This window comes from Sphaerodactylus townsendi, linkage group LG11 (assembly GCF_021028975.2).
Source record: "Sphaerodactylus townsendi isolate TG3544 linkage group LG11, MPM_Stown_v2.3, whole genome shotgun sequence".
Taxonomy (NCBI): Eukaryota; Metazoa; Chordata; class Lepidosauria; order Squamata; family Sphaerodactylidae; genus Sphaerodactylus; species Sphaerodactylus townsendi.
In genome coordinates, this window is record NC_059435.1 from 40107398 (window position 1) to 40123180 (window position 15783).

The 15783-nt window shown below is 53.4% G+C and overlaps 1 protein-coding gene and 1 long non-coding RNA gene across 5 annotated transcripts; one reads left to right on the forward strand and one right to left on the reverse strand.

Moving 5' to 3' along the window:
* Positions 1–7307: 7307 nt before the first annotated feature.
* On the reverse strand, positions 7308–13020 carry EVX1 (even-skipped homeobox 1). 4 transcript variants are annotated; one of them, XM_048511315.1, is made up of 4 exons: positions 12308–13020; positions 9762–10024; positions 8588–8666; positions 7308–8400 (listed from the first exon to the last, which is right to left on the reverse strand). In XM_048511315.1, exons 1-4 carry the CDS (start codon positions 12738–12740, stop codon positions 7409–7411), a joined length of 1767 nt encoding a protein of 588 aa, XP_048367272.1. In that variant the 5' UTR covers positions 12741–13020; the 3' UTR covers positions 7308–7408. The 4 variants fall into 4 exon arrangements, with proteins under 4 accessions (XP_048367272.1, XP_048367275.1, XP_048367276.1 ...); XM_048511318.1 differs by having other exon boundaries at positions 12366–12424; XM_048511319.1 differs by lacking the exon at positions 12308–13020 and adding an exon at positions 10566–10692.
* A 183-nt stretch (positions 13021–13203) lies between these two features.
* LOC125441310 lies at positions 13204–15149 on the forward strand. Its single transcript, XR_007245818.1, has 3 exons — positions 13204–13663; positions 14108–14252; positions 14993–15149. It is a non-coding gene; the product is annotated as an uncharacterized LOC125441310 (long non-coding RNA).
* Positions 15150–15783: the final 634 nt, after the last annotated feature.

The window sequence follows — 15783 nt, forward strand, 5'->3', positions numbered from 1 at the left end:
AACCTGCTTCCGAGTAGACGGGGGTCGATCCGGTCTGCGCAGCGGGGCTTCAAGAGGCCGGGTGGTCTCCGTGGGCCTTCAGAGCGCCTGGCCTCAAAACGGTCGGCAGCTGAGCCGGACTGCCCACCAAAGCCCGTCTGCTGCAGTCTGGCAGCGCTCCCCATTTGGTAATTGTTCCCGTTAAGTGTGCCTACCTTTTTAATTTTTTTTTTACTTTACTACCCTTCCGTTCCTCTATAAATAATCTGGATGAAGATGCAAAGGGATATGACTTTCACAAGATTGGACAATTGATTAAATCTGCGACCTGCAATTGCGAATAATCTTGAAAGGCTATTTAAACAGATGAAGGCCTAAGTCGTCTCGCTTGTATCTGAATTAATTTCTCATTCATCATCATTATGGAGTGATTGGTCTATTCAGGCGCCTCATCCTGCTGGAACGGAGCTGGATTTAAATGAGATTGTAACATAATTTAAACGCTCTCTGGCTTTAACGAGGCCAAACGAGCAGCTGCAATAAATACAAATATTTTTCTAAACAGCCTTGTTTTAAATAATTGCTCACGGCTTTCATGTTATATTTTAAGTGGCAATTTCGGTTTGTCCGAGCTGAACAGCCCGCCCCTCCCTCTGCTCCAAAGGGCCCCCGAAATTCTGCTTTCTGACCCTAGAAAGCTGTCTGGTGGCTACAGACGTTCTTTTTAACAAAACTGTGTTAAAAGCTTTGATGGAATAAGGGAGCGGATGGCCCAGCCGTCCTTTGGAGGTGCTGGAGGGGCATCGTCTTCCTAAAGAAACTCACTTTTTGGTAAGGAGCGTCACTGGTTTCGATGGCACTTGCTCTTGAATAAACAATGAAAGACTCCGTGCTAAACAACACAAGTTCACTTACTAGTAAATAAAGTGAGTCGGAGAACCTCTAGCAGCAAAATAAAGCAGGAATCCAGAGGAGCCTGAAAGAGTAAAAAGATTTGGCAAGAGCATTGATGAGTTAAGGGTCTACCACCATGGCCCCCTTCCCTTAACAGAGTACTAGTAATATCCCTGACAAAGACTTTGGTCAAATTAAGACTTTGAGATGGGGATAGGAGGATATGATTCCAGGTGTTCTGACTTGGGTATAGATTTGACCAAAGCGATGGATCTGAATTCAGAGTGAGCGTGATTTTGCTAACAGGTTATGACAGAAGTAGCACATAGTTCGTTCCCCTAGGCTGAATTTCCCACAAACCGATTTTCCAACCGAACCACGATGCATCTAAATTCACTTGGACTTAAATCTGTCTTTCCAGTGCTTCGCTCATCTCCTATTCATTTTGATGGGAACTGCGGGGGGGGGGGCGGGCGTCTGGCTTGTAGTCCCATTTTCACCGGTTCTTTGACAGTCAGGACATCTCAGTAGCCTGGATAGGGTCTCTTTGCGCAGCGGGTGAAGAAGGCCAGAGTGCTGATGCCAAACTCAGCAGGGAGTTGGCATCGTTCCGGAAGCTGGTCTCGCGAGCCACCGAGTCTTGAAACCGGATTGTGTTGCACAGCGTATTTTGGAGAAGTAGAATTGGTCGGCCAGTTCTCATGCTCCATGCTCCACTCCACCGATTTATCAGCCGAACCCAAATAGTGGGTTTTACCCGCTATTCGGGTAGAAAACAGGCTGCCAAATTAACCCTTCTTCTTTGCACTTCTCCATATTATATGCCAATCTAGAACCTTTATTAAGCATATAATATTATATGCCTATGATTAAAATATACATATATATTATTGGGGGGGGGGGGGAAATGGCTTATCTTAAGGACTGTAAACCAATGGGACAAACTAAACGGGTGGGATCAAAGACAGAAGAGGAGACGAACAAGGAATGTCAAGAAAGGCAGGGAGCAAATTTGCCTGCCCCCCCCCCCCTCCTTATAGCCTGCTGGGAGAAGAGAAGATTAAGCCATTCTGCTGTGGAGAGGTCAACTAAGCTTGACGTCGCGTTCACCCCCCTGATGACACTGTTGTTCCTGGCAAGGATCTGGGGCGTTTGGCTTGACATGTGGTGGCTGACGCTCGCCGTGGCTCGACTCAGCAGCTTAAATAATAGAACCAGCGGGGGCAAGAGAATAATGGGAAACAAAGGACACCCCTTCGGTGCGGCCATTGCCAAACCCTCCTGCTGGAGAGCTAATGGAGCCACGTGGCTCCCGGCTGCAGGTGCTGGGAAACCAGCGAGCTGTCAGGCAGAGACGGGGAGGGGGGTGTTTAAGGAGGGGACCTCTCCCCAGGAAACAGGGATGAAACGAGGCAATAATCTAAGGAGTATTTATGAATGAAGAAATTGAGGGAGGGGCCCTCTTTCTCGTACTAGGACAGTCTAGGACACTGTTCTTTATTATTCCAGGATCTTCTTGAACTAATGTACTGGTTGGGAGCTCTGGGGGAGAAACTACTTGAGGCAGGTAAAATGTGGTATAGTGGTGACGAATCTGGTGTAGTCGGACTCTAGAGGACCTGGCTTGAAATCGCGGCTGTACAGTGGGAGCTGGTCGTGCGCCTTGCCTTCCCCACAGGGTTGTTGTCAAGAAGGGAGCAGTTTTCAAGAAGGGAGCAGAGATCGGTTTGAGCCGGTCGAACGAAGTAAAGGATGATAACAAATAAATAAATACATTTAACCGAGACGACTCATCTGCATTAAGCGCCTCTTGGACCAGAAAATGGCTCTGGAGAGACTGAGCTGTTCCGAAGCATCTTAATCGGAAACTCTTCAACGGTGAAACGGGGCCAGTTCGGAGTGGCATCCATTTACATGGGGGGGAGCGGGTGGGGCAACCCCGAAGATGGGCAGTCTGCGGAAGAAAAGAAAGATGACCTGATTTGCTGGCAACTGAGTAATTTAATGCCCGAGATCCAGGACCGTTTCTCGTGCGCCCCCACCCCCCTTCCCCAGAGCTCATCTCCCTTCCTGCAGTTGCTTAAAATGAGGATTATTCCGAACATATGCGATGCAATCCGTTCGGTCACACTTACAAGAACACGCTTTAATAAGGCCATCAATCACAGGCTAACAACCGCCGCCGGACTGGTGGAGCCGAACTGGGCTGGCTGGGAAGGGGCAGCGCGGAGGGGCCGGCGGGCGCAAAGGGCGGGCTTCCCAGGACTCCAGTTCCGCCCCACTTATGCCTCACCCCACGGAGGTCGGAGGAGAGCCCCCACCCCCCAGGCCGAGGCCCGGCTCTCCTCTCCCCTGCCCTTCGGCCTGGCGCCCCCGTTTATTGAGCGCATCGATCTGGCTGGGGCTGGGCCCCGCGTTTTTCTCAGCCCTCCCAGCACATATTTCCAGTTCCCCTCCTCCCCTGCGCATTTCCTTCCACCGAGCGATTGCCGAATGGGGTGGGCGGGTGCGGTGCTTTTCTTTGAAGCACCCGCCCCACTCGCCCCACTTCATCTCAAAAGGAAAATTGCATTATGGAGTAATGAGTAATTCCACCCAACAAGATGTATTGTTATATCTTCCACTTCAATTTAGAAGCAGAGTGGCTCAATTACCTAGAAAATACAGTCAATTAAAGACTGCTGATTGGACACGAGGGCGGATCATCGATCTTGTACTTTCCAATATCGCTCCAGACACCTCATTTTCCCTCCCTATTAACTGAAAATACGCCTGGCATTACCGGCACCTCGCAGCCTATTTACCTGTCGCAGGCAATTTCTGCCCTATGACCGAGTCGTGGGGAAAATTCACTAGCCTCTTTGTGCTGCTGCAGAATCCGCCGAAGAAAGCCCATTTGGAAGACAATGGCTCCCAGTGGGACACTTGGGGTGGGATGGAGGTAGAATGGCTTGAATTGGAGTGGGGGTGGGAGAGGGGGAGAGAACCTCCCCTCCCGATGCGATCAAACTCCACAGCCGCGCAGGGGGCTCCCTCTTGGAGATGTTTGTCCAACATTGGCAGGTGTCCTGTCCAAAGCCACTGGGGTGAAAACCTATCAGACTAAACCATTCCGGGAGAAGCCACATTTGGTAGAAAAGAAACCTCTGGGAATTTAGTGGAGCGTTTGGAAGAAGACACGTGTCCAAAATTAAAAACGTTCTAAGTAGGACGAAGTGGAGCAGAAAATCTCAGGGATTCTCAGAATCCTGCATATTTCCCAAACAACCTGACGTGAGCAATAAAATGGGTCCTTTTCCAGTCTTAGAACTCGCAATTAAGCCCCTCTGAAGTCAACGGAACTTATTTCCAGGTAAATGTACCTACTTTTGCTTCTTTCACCTATTTCTAACACGATTTCCTGCCCTTCGGAACCAACAAAAGTCAAGCACCAGGAACAAACGCACTGTTCACCAATAAGGACTCGTCCCTCTTTACTATTTCCTATACAAAAGGGAATGCGTGTATGCTGTATGGGGGTGAAATCAGTAGTTTAAATTAGAGTCACTCTGCATAGGACCTCAGTCTATGGGAGATAAGCAGTGAATCATAGAATCAGAGAGTTGGAAGAGATCACAAGGGCCATCAAGTCCAACCCACTTGCAATGCCTTCCTCTAAACATCTGAGATACCTTATTTAAATTTGAGGATTGTGCTTGCTTGGCATTCCAGTGGGAACCTGGTGCCCGAATTCTCCACTCGTTGGATTTCCGTGGAACCAACATCCAAGTCAATGTGCTTCGACCGCTCCCCTCCCCAGCAAAACAAATCGATTTGGATGTAAATTCCCATGCACTTAAACAGGACAACGCCAACCTGGAGAGCTCTCTGCCTTCTGCGGATGAGCACCTCCTTCAATAGGCTCGGAATTTAGACTCCGTTCTTCTTTGAGATAAAGAAACGTCCTTGGGTTAAACGGCACCGCTGCTACTCAATGGACAGCAGATCTCATCCCCACGCCCCACCAAATCAACCAGCCAACTAATAAAAACAACCAGGTTGGAGAACACATGCATTTTCCTTTGTACTATGTATCAGCCCAAATGCAGTAGGTATCAATCCAAATATAGGTAGTAGGTATCAATCCAAATATCCAAATATAGTAACATAGCTCTTTGTCCTTGTTCAACTGCGCGTTCCACATCTTTTCCTCCGTCAAAAGGGAAGCTGTTCATCCCCTTTGCTTTTTCACTGGTGGGGGAGTTTGTTCAGAAACAAGACCCTGGATTTCAAGGGAATTTACTTCCAGATAGGCGCTGCTGAAGCTTTAACCGGGTTTTTATTACTTGTTTATTCGTTTGTAATACATTCGGAGCCCTAAATAGTAATAACAATATGACTGGGTTTACACAAGCACGCTCTGTGTATGTATGTGTGTGTGTGTTTCAGGCGTCATCTCTCAAGAGAATAACACACTAAAAGGGGATGTTTTAAATAAATGAACAACCATATTTGATAAACAAGAACCATCTTCTTCTTCAGAAAAAGATTAGTTCTCAGGACACAAGGGAAGTCCTCCTGCTCAGACCCTCTTGCAGGCTTCCTGGAGGTTTTGCGCTCCTCATTTCAACAGGACTTGAGCAGGTGAACTTTCCCAAGGAGGAGGAGGAGTTTGGATTTACATCCCCCACTTTCTCTCCTGTAGGAACTGAAAGGGGCTTACAATCTCTTTGCCCTTCCCCACTCACAACAAACACCCTGTGAGGTGGGTGGGGCTGAGAGAGCTCCGAAAAGCTGTGACTAGCCCAATGTCACCCAGCTGGGGTGTGTGGGAGTGCCCAGGCTAATCTGAGTTCCCCAGATAAGCCTCCACAGCTCAAGTGGCAGAGCGGGGAATCAAACCTGGTTCCTCCAGATTAGAATGCACCTGCTCTTAACCATTACACCACTGCTGCTCCAAGGGTTGTGATCCAAGGCTTAAAGACGAAGCAAAGGTTATTATCCTCAAACTGGTTAGCTCCAGATACCTGGATCTGAAGCAGTATTAAATGCCATTGCAACCAACAAAGGCACAATTGCAATGATTTAGACATTTTAAAACTCCATAGACGTCCATTACTTTCCTGTGTGCACGACCCCAATTTAAACATTGCCATGTTTTTGGGAGAAGAGGCATTTGCATTTTCTAAATAAATAAACGGAATACATTTTGATGGACTCTGGTTTAACGGATTCTGTCTAGGAGGAAGCCTGTGGCACCCGAGAAGATTTAACTGGAACTTGGTAAGCGGGGGATATCCAAATTTATTTCTCCCTCCTATCCCTCCTCTATTACCAGACTAACCAGAAAGCAACCTGAACATGTCTGAAGCTCCGAGAAGTTTTCAAAAATGAGTATGTTTTACATCTTGCTTGTTTGTTTCTAAATAGCCACACCTTGCCTTCCATGCCTTTACCCTTTTCCCCTTTCTTTTCTAATGTGATGAGAAACTTCATAGGTGAAGTGGCGAGCTAAACAATTGTAAACAAAGAGGAATTTACAGGGGCGGTTTATGGAAAAGGGAGGGGGGACAGTTTGTGTGTGAGAGCTGGGCTCCACTCGAGATACAATGTTCAAACCCGGTAGCTACCTTCCACTTGAGATGGTGAGTGTTTGTGGGTGTGTATTGCAGGCCCGCATGTATTCAGAGGGAAGTGAGGAGGAGGAGTTTGGATTTATATTCCTCTTTCTGTCCTGTAGGAGACTCAAAGGGGCCTACAATTTCCTTTCCTTTCCCACCTCACAACAAACGCCCTGTGAGATGGGTGGGGCTGAGAGAAGGCCGCAGGAGCTTTCAAGGAGAAGGAAACATACACGGATAAGCTCAAGCAGAAGGCAAGGGCTGATGATGCAAATGGGGAGGCAGAGACGTGCTGGCGGAGAAAGGCAGAGGGAGAACTGAAGGTGAACCAGGAAGGAGAGCGCAGCGCCTGGGCGTTAATTTGCAGCCCGCGCCGTTCCCTGTCACTTAATCTCTTCCCTTGGCGGCTTGTTAGCTTTTGGCAGGCGCGCAGGCTCCGTCCGGGCGCAGCAGACGCGGCAGGCGACCCACTGGAGGAAAAAAAGCCGCCGCCCCCCCCCCCCGCCCCCCGCATATACATCACTTGCTAATTTCGCCAGTGCGGTCAAAATGCAGCGACTGACAACGCAGCCTTGTTATTTTAAAGGACAAATAGCTTTGACCCCTCTGGGCTTCTTTCTGCCAATTGCACCCCCAGTCCCAGACTGGCAAGAGACGGGTGTGTGTGTGTGTGTGTGTGTGTGTGTGTAATTCTAATCTAATTCTGGAGTCAAGCATGCCTTCCAAAAGGTGCCATGTGCCAAAATGGAACTGCCTGGTTTTGTTTTTTTTACAAAATAGAAATAAGGAAGATGTCACTCTGAACTCTCGAATCCACCAAGCCCCACACAACGGTTTCTTTTTTAATCGGGCAGAGAATAAACCTTTACTTTCATCGAGCATACATTTTGTTAAGATCGACAATGCCTTCCTTTCAAGTATTTCAGATTTCCCTTTTAGTCACATAACAAGCTTATGCATCTGCTTTCGATGGAGAAGGAGAGCCCCCCCCTCGCCCGCTGCTGAGGCTGAGATAAGTCCTTCCAAGAGGGAGGAAAAAAGACGGCCCAGCTCTCCCCCCCCCCCCCCCGCCCTGCGGTGCAAATAATGTTTGTCAGTCTTTGCTTGATAGCTGCCCACGGGGCCAAGTCCTCCCTGCCCATCAGTCGTTTGGGGTTTCGGCCGGAGTGGAGACTTCCACGGACTGGCACGGGGTGGGGGGGTCCAATGGTCCATCCTGGGGAGACCCGGCTGCGTTTCGGCTCCTCCTCGGGTCTGGTTTGCGCTCCTGCAGGAGTCCGCTCCGCGCAATGGACGATACCCCAGAGGACAGTCCCAGGACGGGCCGCGGGTCTCTTGAAGGGGAGGGGAGAAGAGACCCCCTGAGATGACGCTTCTATCTGGTCAAGGGGACCTCCTCCCGCTGGTCCAGCGCGACCGAGGAGGCTTTGCTCAGCACCGAGGGCGTGAAGGTGAGGAAAGAGTCCGTCCTGGTGGTGGCCGAGCAGGTAAAGTCCGATCCCGAAGGCCGCTGGGGCAGCCCGTTGGACTGGGCCCCGTGGCACGCCAGGCAAGAGCAGGGGCTGCCCCCGGCGGCGGCGGCGGCGGCGCTGAGTCCGTGGGCCGGGCCGGCGGCGTAGAGGGAGGGGTGCCTGAAGGCGCAGAGCAGCTCCGGCCGGGGGTAGGGGTGCGACAGGACCCGGAAGGTGTCCAGCGGCCTCAGCGGGGAGCTGAAGGGGGCGGCGGCCGCGGAGGAGGCCGAGGTGGCCCCCAGACCCATGTGGGAGTAGTAGGGCAGGGGCAGGTGGGACGGGAACGGGTAGGGCAGGTTGCCCGTGGCCGCCGCGTGGCTCATCATGTAGGTGTAAAAGGCCGGGTCCGCTGGGTGGGGCCAAGTCATGGCCAGGCGCTGCCGCTTGTCCTTCATCCGGCGATTCTGGAACCACACCTGCCGGAGACACACGGAAGGGGGGGGGGGAGAGAGAGACCATAGCAAGCTCTTTGAAAAAGGCAGTCCCGATCGTTCGCTTACTCCCAAGGAAAGCTGCAGAAGCGTCCACCTTTACTTGAGAGTAAGTCTGGAGAGGGGGATTCCTTTCCCAGCGGGCAAATCTAGGATCAGCAGGCAAGCTCACCGTTCACTCCTGGGGATAGTCCTTCGGAAGCAATAGGGCTTACTCCCAGGTAAGTTCGCATCCCCTCTTCAACCTTAGACTAGACCCAGGATTGCGGCCGAAGACAACAGAATAGAGAGAACACGTCACCGCTCCGTTTCTCTTAATACTGTGGAGTTTTTAATTCTGTTTTAAATAATCGGCTTTCATAATCTAGCTGCCGGATTTACATAAACCTTTCGAGAGCCTCCCTGGTGCCGTCTAGTCCCATAGACTTCCTAAGGAGCTGTCCCTTTCGCCTTAGTCACTGGGGATCTACAGGGAGTCCCACAGGCTTTTTCAAGTGCGGCTAAATTATCTGTGGTTTCAGGCCGCGACCTGCTTCTTCTGCGTCGAGGCCTCCCCACCCTTTCAAATGTTTATGAAACATTTCGGGTATATTCCAAGCAGGTCTTGCCCACAGAACGAGGGGGGCGCAGGCTACACCCTACGGAGGTGAATGCGACACCCATCCCTTGTGGATGACAGCGGCTCATATCCCGAGGACCCTCAACTGTGACATTTCTTCCATGCCGGTGGTTTCATATCAAACCACTGAAAATAGCCGGAAACGTTGAGCACACGCACACACACACACCTCTGCCAGCAGCCTGTCCAGGAAGCGTCTGTAGACCTTGCTCCTAATGCTCCTGCACATATATCAATATCTGCAAGCCAGTCCACCCACTGCAACGCGAATTCAGTAATCTCAAGCCCTTTATCTCAGACGACCCCCCCCCCTTCTTTATTCAATTGTCCAGGCCGCAAGTGACAATAACGTTTACTCTCAGGCGAGTGGATTGCAGTGATCCTAAAGCCAGGGGAGTATATAAAACCTGCTCAAATATTTGACCTGATTAATTCGCAGTCACTCTCAACCCCCTCTGTCGTACAGAGGACAGCTATTAAATGCAAACTTGGCATTTCCCACCCAGTTTAGACCCTCCCAGAAAGGGCGGAAAGAGGTCACCTTTCATCCCCTCCTGAAGGGGATTCGAACCGGAGCCTTTGCCGGGCTGCCGTCTTGAGGGAGGCGCAGGGCAATTGAAACCCCCTTCTGGGCCCAGGGCCACGGAGAGTCTCCTGCACCGCCCTGACAGGTAGATCATCCCTTCGGGGTAGTTGGAAGCAAAAGCCCCCCTGAAGGCCGGCCTACCTTGATGGTGGTCTCCGGCAGATTCAAGGCAGCCGCCAGCTCGCACCTCCTGGGCCTGGAGACGTAGTTCTCCCGGTAGAACTCCTTCTCCAAGCGGGCGATTTGCTCGCGGGTGAAAGCCGTGCGGTAGCGGCGCATCTGGTCGCTGGCGCTGCAGGTCAGCGGCCCTTGAGAACCGCCGCCGCCGCCACTGCCGCTGCCACCGCCTTTAGGTGTGTCCCCTCCGCTGCCGGGGCTGCCTGCCGACGTGTCCGAGCTCTGCCCTGCGGGGGGAAGCGAGAGGAAGGCCGCCTGAGGGGTGGACTCGGGTGGACTCGACCCACCTGCCCCCGCCCTCCCCCTCCCGGTTTTGTTTCTGATCCTGCCACCCTGGAGGGGGGTCTATGGGGGAGGGGGGACAGGAAGCCTACAGACAACAAAAATGTTCCCTTCGGCTAGTGATGACCAGGTGTCAGATGCAGTGACAATCCGATTCACAGTCCTGCTGGGGTTTGAACAAGATTTATAGATCCTATACATTCAGACAGAATTTCCAAGGAAGAGTACTTCCAAGTAAGGTCTCATTGCACACATCAAGTCCAACTGGATTCAGTCGGACTTACTTTCCAGAGAAGATATGCCTCGCATCTGGGACTTGGCAGGTTTGGCTTTGAATAGACTTCGGCTCCCGTTGAGATGGAGGGCAGTTAGTTCTGGGAACTGCAGAGCCGGAAGTGATGCCACCCCCACTCCCCCCCCCCGCACGCAATTCTCTGCCGAACAAGATGCTCCCATCCTAAAGGTATTCCGGATCAGAGCGCCAACCTTTGATTTCGCTGTCGCCCCGCCAGACTGAAGCCAATTCGCATTGACCTTTGCCTTTGGTACCTGCGAGTCAGGCCGCCACTCCGCTTCGACCCAGAGCGATTATTGGAAAAGCCCCTGTCCTGACCGCAGCTATCTCAGGAGCCCCCGTCCTTCCGTGGGACGTCCAGTAGGGGCTGGAAAAGAAGCACGGCGGCGTCTCCCTTCCGGCCTCCCTTTCTCCCTCCAGGAAGCGGTGGGCGCTCCCCGCTCAAGCCCGGAAGCCGGAGCCCCCCGCAGAGCTGCGATCCTGGCCAAGCTGGCCAATGGACCCAGGGCCGCCCACCCTCCTTGGAGTGACCCCTCGGCAGTGCCCTGGAAGGGAGGGAGGGAGTGGGGGTGCGGCTCTGGGGAGGATGCGCGGCCAGGTCCAGTGGAGCTTGTCTGGCCGCAGAGATGGGGTGCGGCTCTGTTCCCCATTCCCTGCCTTCTTGGCCCCCTCCAGCCCAAAAAGGACCTCCGCCTTCACTTACATCCCTTGGACCTGGACGAAGGGAGGGAGCAGCGGGTGCGCCCCTAATGGCCCGGCTCGCCTAGGCCAGGTTGCGGCTTCCTTGCGGGAGATGAAAGAAATATGCAGGCCTTTCGCTGCGCCCACCCCCTTTCTCCTCCAGAAGCATTTAGGGTCCCTGGGGGTGGGGGAGAGGTGGCGGGAGAGGTTGAAAAACAGCCCCCCCCCCCGGGTTTCGGCGTTTGGCTTTCAAATGCAGCCAGGTCTTATTGTGCCCGAATGAGCCCCAGGGCTATTAAAGCCCTGGCGACCATTTCCCCAGCTGGCGCCACCGAGACAGGGAAGTGACAAGGCAATTTGGACCTCGAACTGACGTGCAAACAGGACTCCAGTCGTCCGGGCAGCAGAAGCTGTCAGGTCCCATTTTTACGGTCCTTGGGAGTGGGGGAGGGGGTGGCTGCTTCTGTCTTCTTCCAGGCACGGCTCAGCCCGGCGGAAGCACAGAGGCTATCCCAGGCCTGGGATCCTTTGATCTTGGCCAAACCCTGGGAGGCTGGCTTCCTCTCCACACACACCCCCCCCTCCGCCGCCCCCAGGAAGCAGGCACTATAATCCGGTGAGGGGCGTTATGTACTGGAATAAGAAAAGATGGGGAGGGGGGTTGGAATTAATTGCAATAAAAGTCTCGGTTGCGCTGGGAGGATCTGCAAAGGTCTTAATTCTCGGGTTCTGGGAGGATGCGATTTCATGTCTCCCATTAACACGTCATTACACTTCAAAGCGGGAGATGTGTGCAAGTCGCGGTATCTGTCCCTCTGCGGGCTATTAGAAACCAGGCGTTAGAGATAGAAGACCCCCAAGACATGGATTCAGGAGAGTTCAGTTGTGGGGAGGTGGAGTGGGGGCCGCACAGGCAGTGACCCACAAAGCACTTATGCTGCTTCACACGAGATATTCAACCCTCGACTAGACGTGGATCGCTGCCTGTGCGCCCCCTCCCCCTCCCCACAACTGAACTCTCCTGAATCCACGGCTCGGGGCTCTTCTATCTCTAACGCCTGGAAGCCTCGGAGTCCAACCCTTGAATGTGGATCGGCCTCATCTCTTGCAAACCCCCCCCCCCCATTTCGGGTATATTTCCCCGGGGTCCTTTCTAACCAACTTCACGACAGATGGAGCCCCCCCACCCCTTCCCCACCAAAGGCCGCTCGACCAGCGGCCGCCTTCCCTGCCAGAGGGAGGGGTTGGGTACCTTTGCTGTGCTGGTGGTAGTCGGCGTTGCCGGTGGCGCAGTCCGGGGTGCAGCTCACCTCGATCTCCTCGTAGAAATCCGACTCGGTGTCCGAGCTGCTCTGCTGGCCCTTGGCGGCGGCCGGGTGGGGGAGGGGGGCGGGCTGGCCGGCCGAGAGGAGCGCGGCGGCAGAGCGGCTCTCCGGCACCGTCCCTGTCCCCGGCAGCACCTCCACCTCTTCCTCATCTTCCTCCTCCTCCGCCTCTTCCAGCCTGCCCCCTCCTCTCTCTCGGGAGGACAAGGCGCCGAAGCGGGGGCTGAGGCAGCTGCGGCGGATCATCTTGTCCGGAGGTTCCTGGCCTGGGCTCTCGGCCACCGCGGGCGCCCTCTTGCCGACCAGAGCGCCGAGAGGACTCCCTTCCAGAAACATCACCATCTCCTTCCTGGTTTCCATCCTGCTCGTCTCTTCGAGACAGCCCAGATGCGCTCCCTCTCCCTCTCTCCCCCACCCCACCCCACCCCACCCCAGCCCCCATCCACCACCACCCCTCCCTCCCGCCCGCCCGCCCGCCCGCCCGCCCTCCCCAGCAGACCAATGCAGAGGAGAGCCGCCCGCGGCCAGCCGGGGGGTGACCTTGCGGCGCGAGCGCTCCGGTGTGCCTCGCCGGCTCTGGGAGGGACCTCAGCGCTGCTGCCCTCTTCTCTCTGAAGCTGTCATCCCTTAATGGGGCCGTCGTCATGACGGGGCCGCCGGTGACGCCACTCACTCCACGGCTGGGGGATAAATAGAAACGTCTGCCCGCCGGCAAGATGAAAGGAAGAGCCGGAGGGAAGAGGGGGGCGGCGGGGGGGAGGAGGAAGAGATGCTCCAGGTGTGACGGGCGCTGGGGAAGGATGCGAAAGGGACGAGACGCGGAGGGGACCAGATGACAGACCGGAGAGTTCCCCAGATGGGAAAGACCCTTTTGCCGGGGGCGGGGGTCGGAGGGCGGGAGGGGGCAGTTCAGTCACCTTTTGATTTCGATTTTTCTTTTTCAAGAGACACCTTTCATGTGCACCGGACGAGAAGATTCGGAGCGGCCCTTCCCAAGTGTGAAGAAGATGCGCACGCCGGATGCCCCGGTTCCGAAGGGCTGTCCCTCCTCCTCCTCTCGCCTTCAAACCGTGCTCGCCAAACCCTATTTAAAATGCGGTAGTCAATACCCGGCTATTTCTCTCGATTCCTGTTTTCTTCCCCTAAATGCACGAATTGCTTTCAAGCAATCTGGTTAAAAACTCTAGAACTGCTGGAAGGACAGACCGGTGGATTCATGGCTGTACATTTCCACCCGGCTCTCTCTCCTTCTTATAATTTCAACTCATCGTTTCTTTCAAAAGGTATTTGCTGTTTTGTTTTCTTTCCACAAGCAGGACCTTTGACCAAAGTCGATTGGAAGGGATCTGCCGGTCAGAAACAAGCGAGCCGGCTGCATGTTCAAAACTCTTCAAATTTCAGCACAGAACAGGCAATGTTTTATAGGTGCTGTTTATCCGGTGTGTCTGTCCCTGCTCAAAACATAGTCTTGATCCGGAAGCAAATCATTTTAGCAGCAGAATATTTTTATTCGTTTGGAAAACAGGTCTTTACATGACCGGTGACTCAATTATCCTTATTTGCAAGGAATGTCGGTCATGTTGCCTTTACCGACGTCAGACCAATAATGTTTTCCATTCTGGTAAAGAATTTATGGGTTTTTTTGAGGGTTTGCGCCAGGGACCGGGGGAAGGCAAGTAGCTGCACTACGCAGGGCAAGTATGTCTCCCTTTTTCTAATACCTGCAGGCGGAAGGGAGGGAGGAGGATGTCCGAGGATGGGAGACCAGCGAACAGGTCTCAGACCCGCTTCCAGTGCGAAGACCTAACCAAAGAGTTACCTCCGAGGAATGTAAAGCGAATATGTTGCGGAACTGAAAAGACTAGAGCCACGGTAAGTATAGCCTTTACCTGCTGCGGAAGGGTTAGAGGTGTAATTGTTCCCAGACTTCGGATTTGCCCTTCCCACAACGCAGGGATCCCTTTGTGCCTAAAAGATCCACTTCCAGGGTGACCTTGAACCAGACACTCCCTGCTTAACTTCTTACCCCCTTAACTCCGGCCCCTTCCGCACAGGCAGAATAATGGACTTCCAATTCACTTTCACAATTGTTTACAAGTGGATTTTGCTATTCTGCTCAGTAAAATCCAGCTGCAAAGTGCATTGAAAGTGGATTGAAAGTGCATTATTCTGCCTGTGCGGAAGGGGCCTGGGTTGTTTGGGGATCTGCATAGGTATAGTGGAGGAGTGGAGAAAGAGGCTGTAAATTGCTTCGGGTGGCACTAGGGAACAAAGCGGGGTATAAATACCTACATGAATTCCTTCAAAGGGTGGAATCGACTTCCCAACTGATGTCAGCGGAGGGCACCTTGCCGCAATCCTTAAACGTGCTTAACTAAAAGTGTGTGTGTGGGGGGGGGGGGGAGATCCCTGTCGGTTTAGGAACTTTGGTGCCAATCCAGCTGCAGCTCCTGGCCTCACTTTCCCATCCTAAACACTTTCCAGGCCTTGCTGTCCGAATCCAAGCTTTTGGGACCTCCATTTTCAAAAACGCCTTCAATGCCAGTAATAGGCTTGAAGTGGGATTAGAAGTGATACAAGAATGATGTAAAGTCTGCGTTTCACTTTTTCAGCGGCTGCTGGGAACGCGGATCCAACTGGGACGGCAGCATCACACCGGAGTCTCTGGGTGGATTAACGTTATCTCCAAGCAGCCGCCTCTCTGCCACCGAGGGAACCCTATGTGGGAAGTATCTGAATTCCCGAGAAGTGTCATCGGATTTATTTCTTAATGGGCATCGTTTGGGATTGAATAAATTTAAGGCAGAGGAGGGGTGTTGTTGTTTGAGGCCCCCTCATGCTTGCTTGTTGCTCTTTAGGAGCCATCCCGTTGTTTCCCCCCAGAAGAGGTCTGACAGTGGGAAGAAAGGGAGCCTTTCTCCCCTCCTTTTCTTTTTCCTCCGGACACCCAGGCGAACTAGAAACCCTCTTCAGTCTCCTCGGCCATCCTCTCCGCTCTCTCCGCCCCACTAGCTGTTGGGAGAAGGGTACCATCTGGAGAGAGAGGGAGGAGGAGGAGTCTCCTGTGTGTGTGTGGGGGGGGGGGCTCCGCCTCCTGCCATGCCCGGGAGAAGCTGAGATGCTGGAGGCTGGGGCTTGGGGCTGTTTAAAGCCGTCCACGGAGAAGGCTGAGCCCCCAGTCTCTCCTCCGTTGTGTATCCCAGGCAGGCGGAAGGCAGCTGCGTTTGGAAGAGCGGTGGCGGCCGCTGCAGCAGCCTGGGAATTCCTCTCCGTAAGCAGCTCAGGGCCGAGGGATGTCCTGCTGGTAAACCGAATTAATGCTGAGCCTAATGAATCCCTCCTGGGCCCGGTCAAACCGAGACGCTCCTTTGTCTGGAGCTGGGTTGGGACCGGTTTTGTTTGC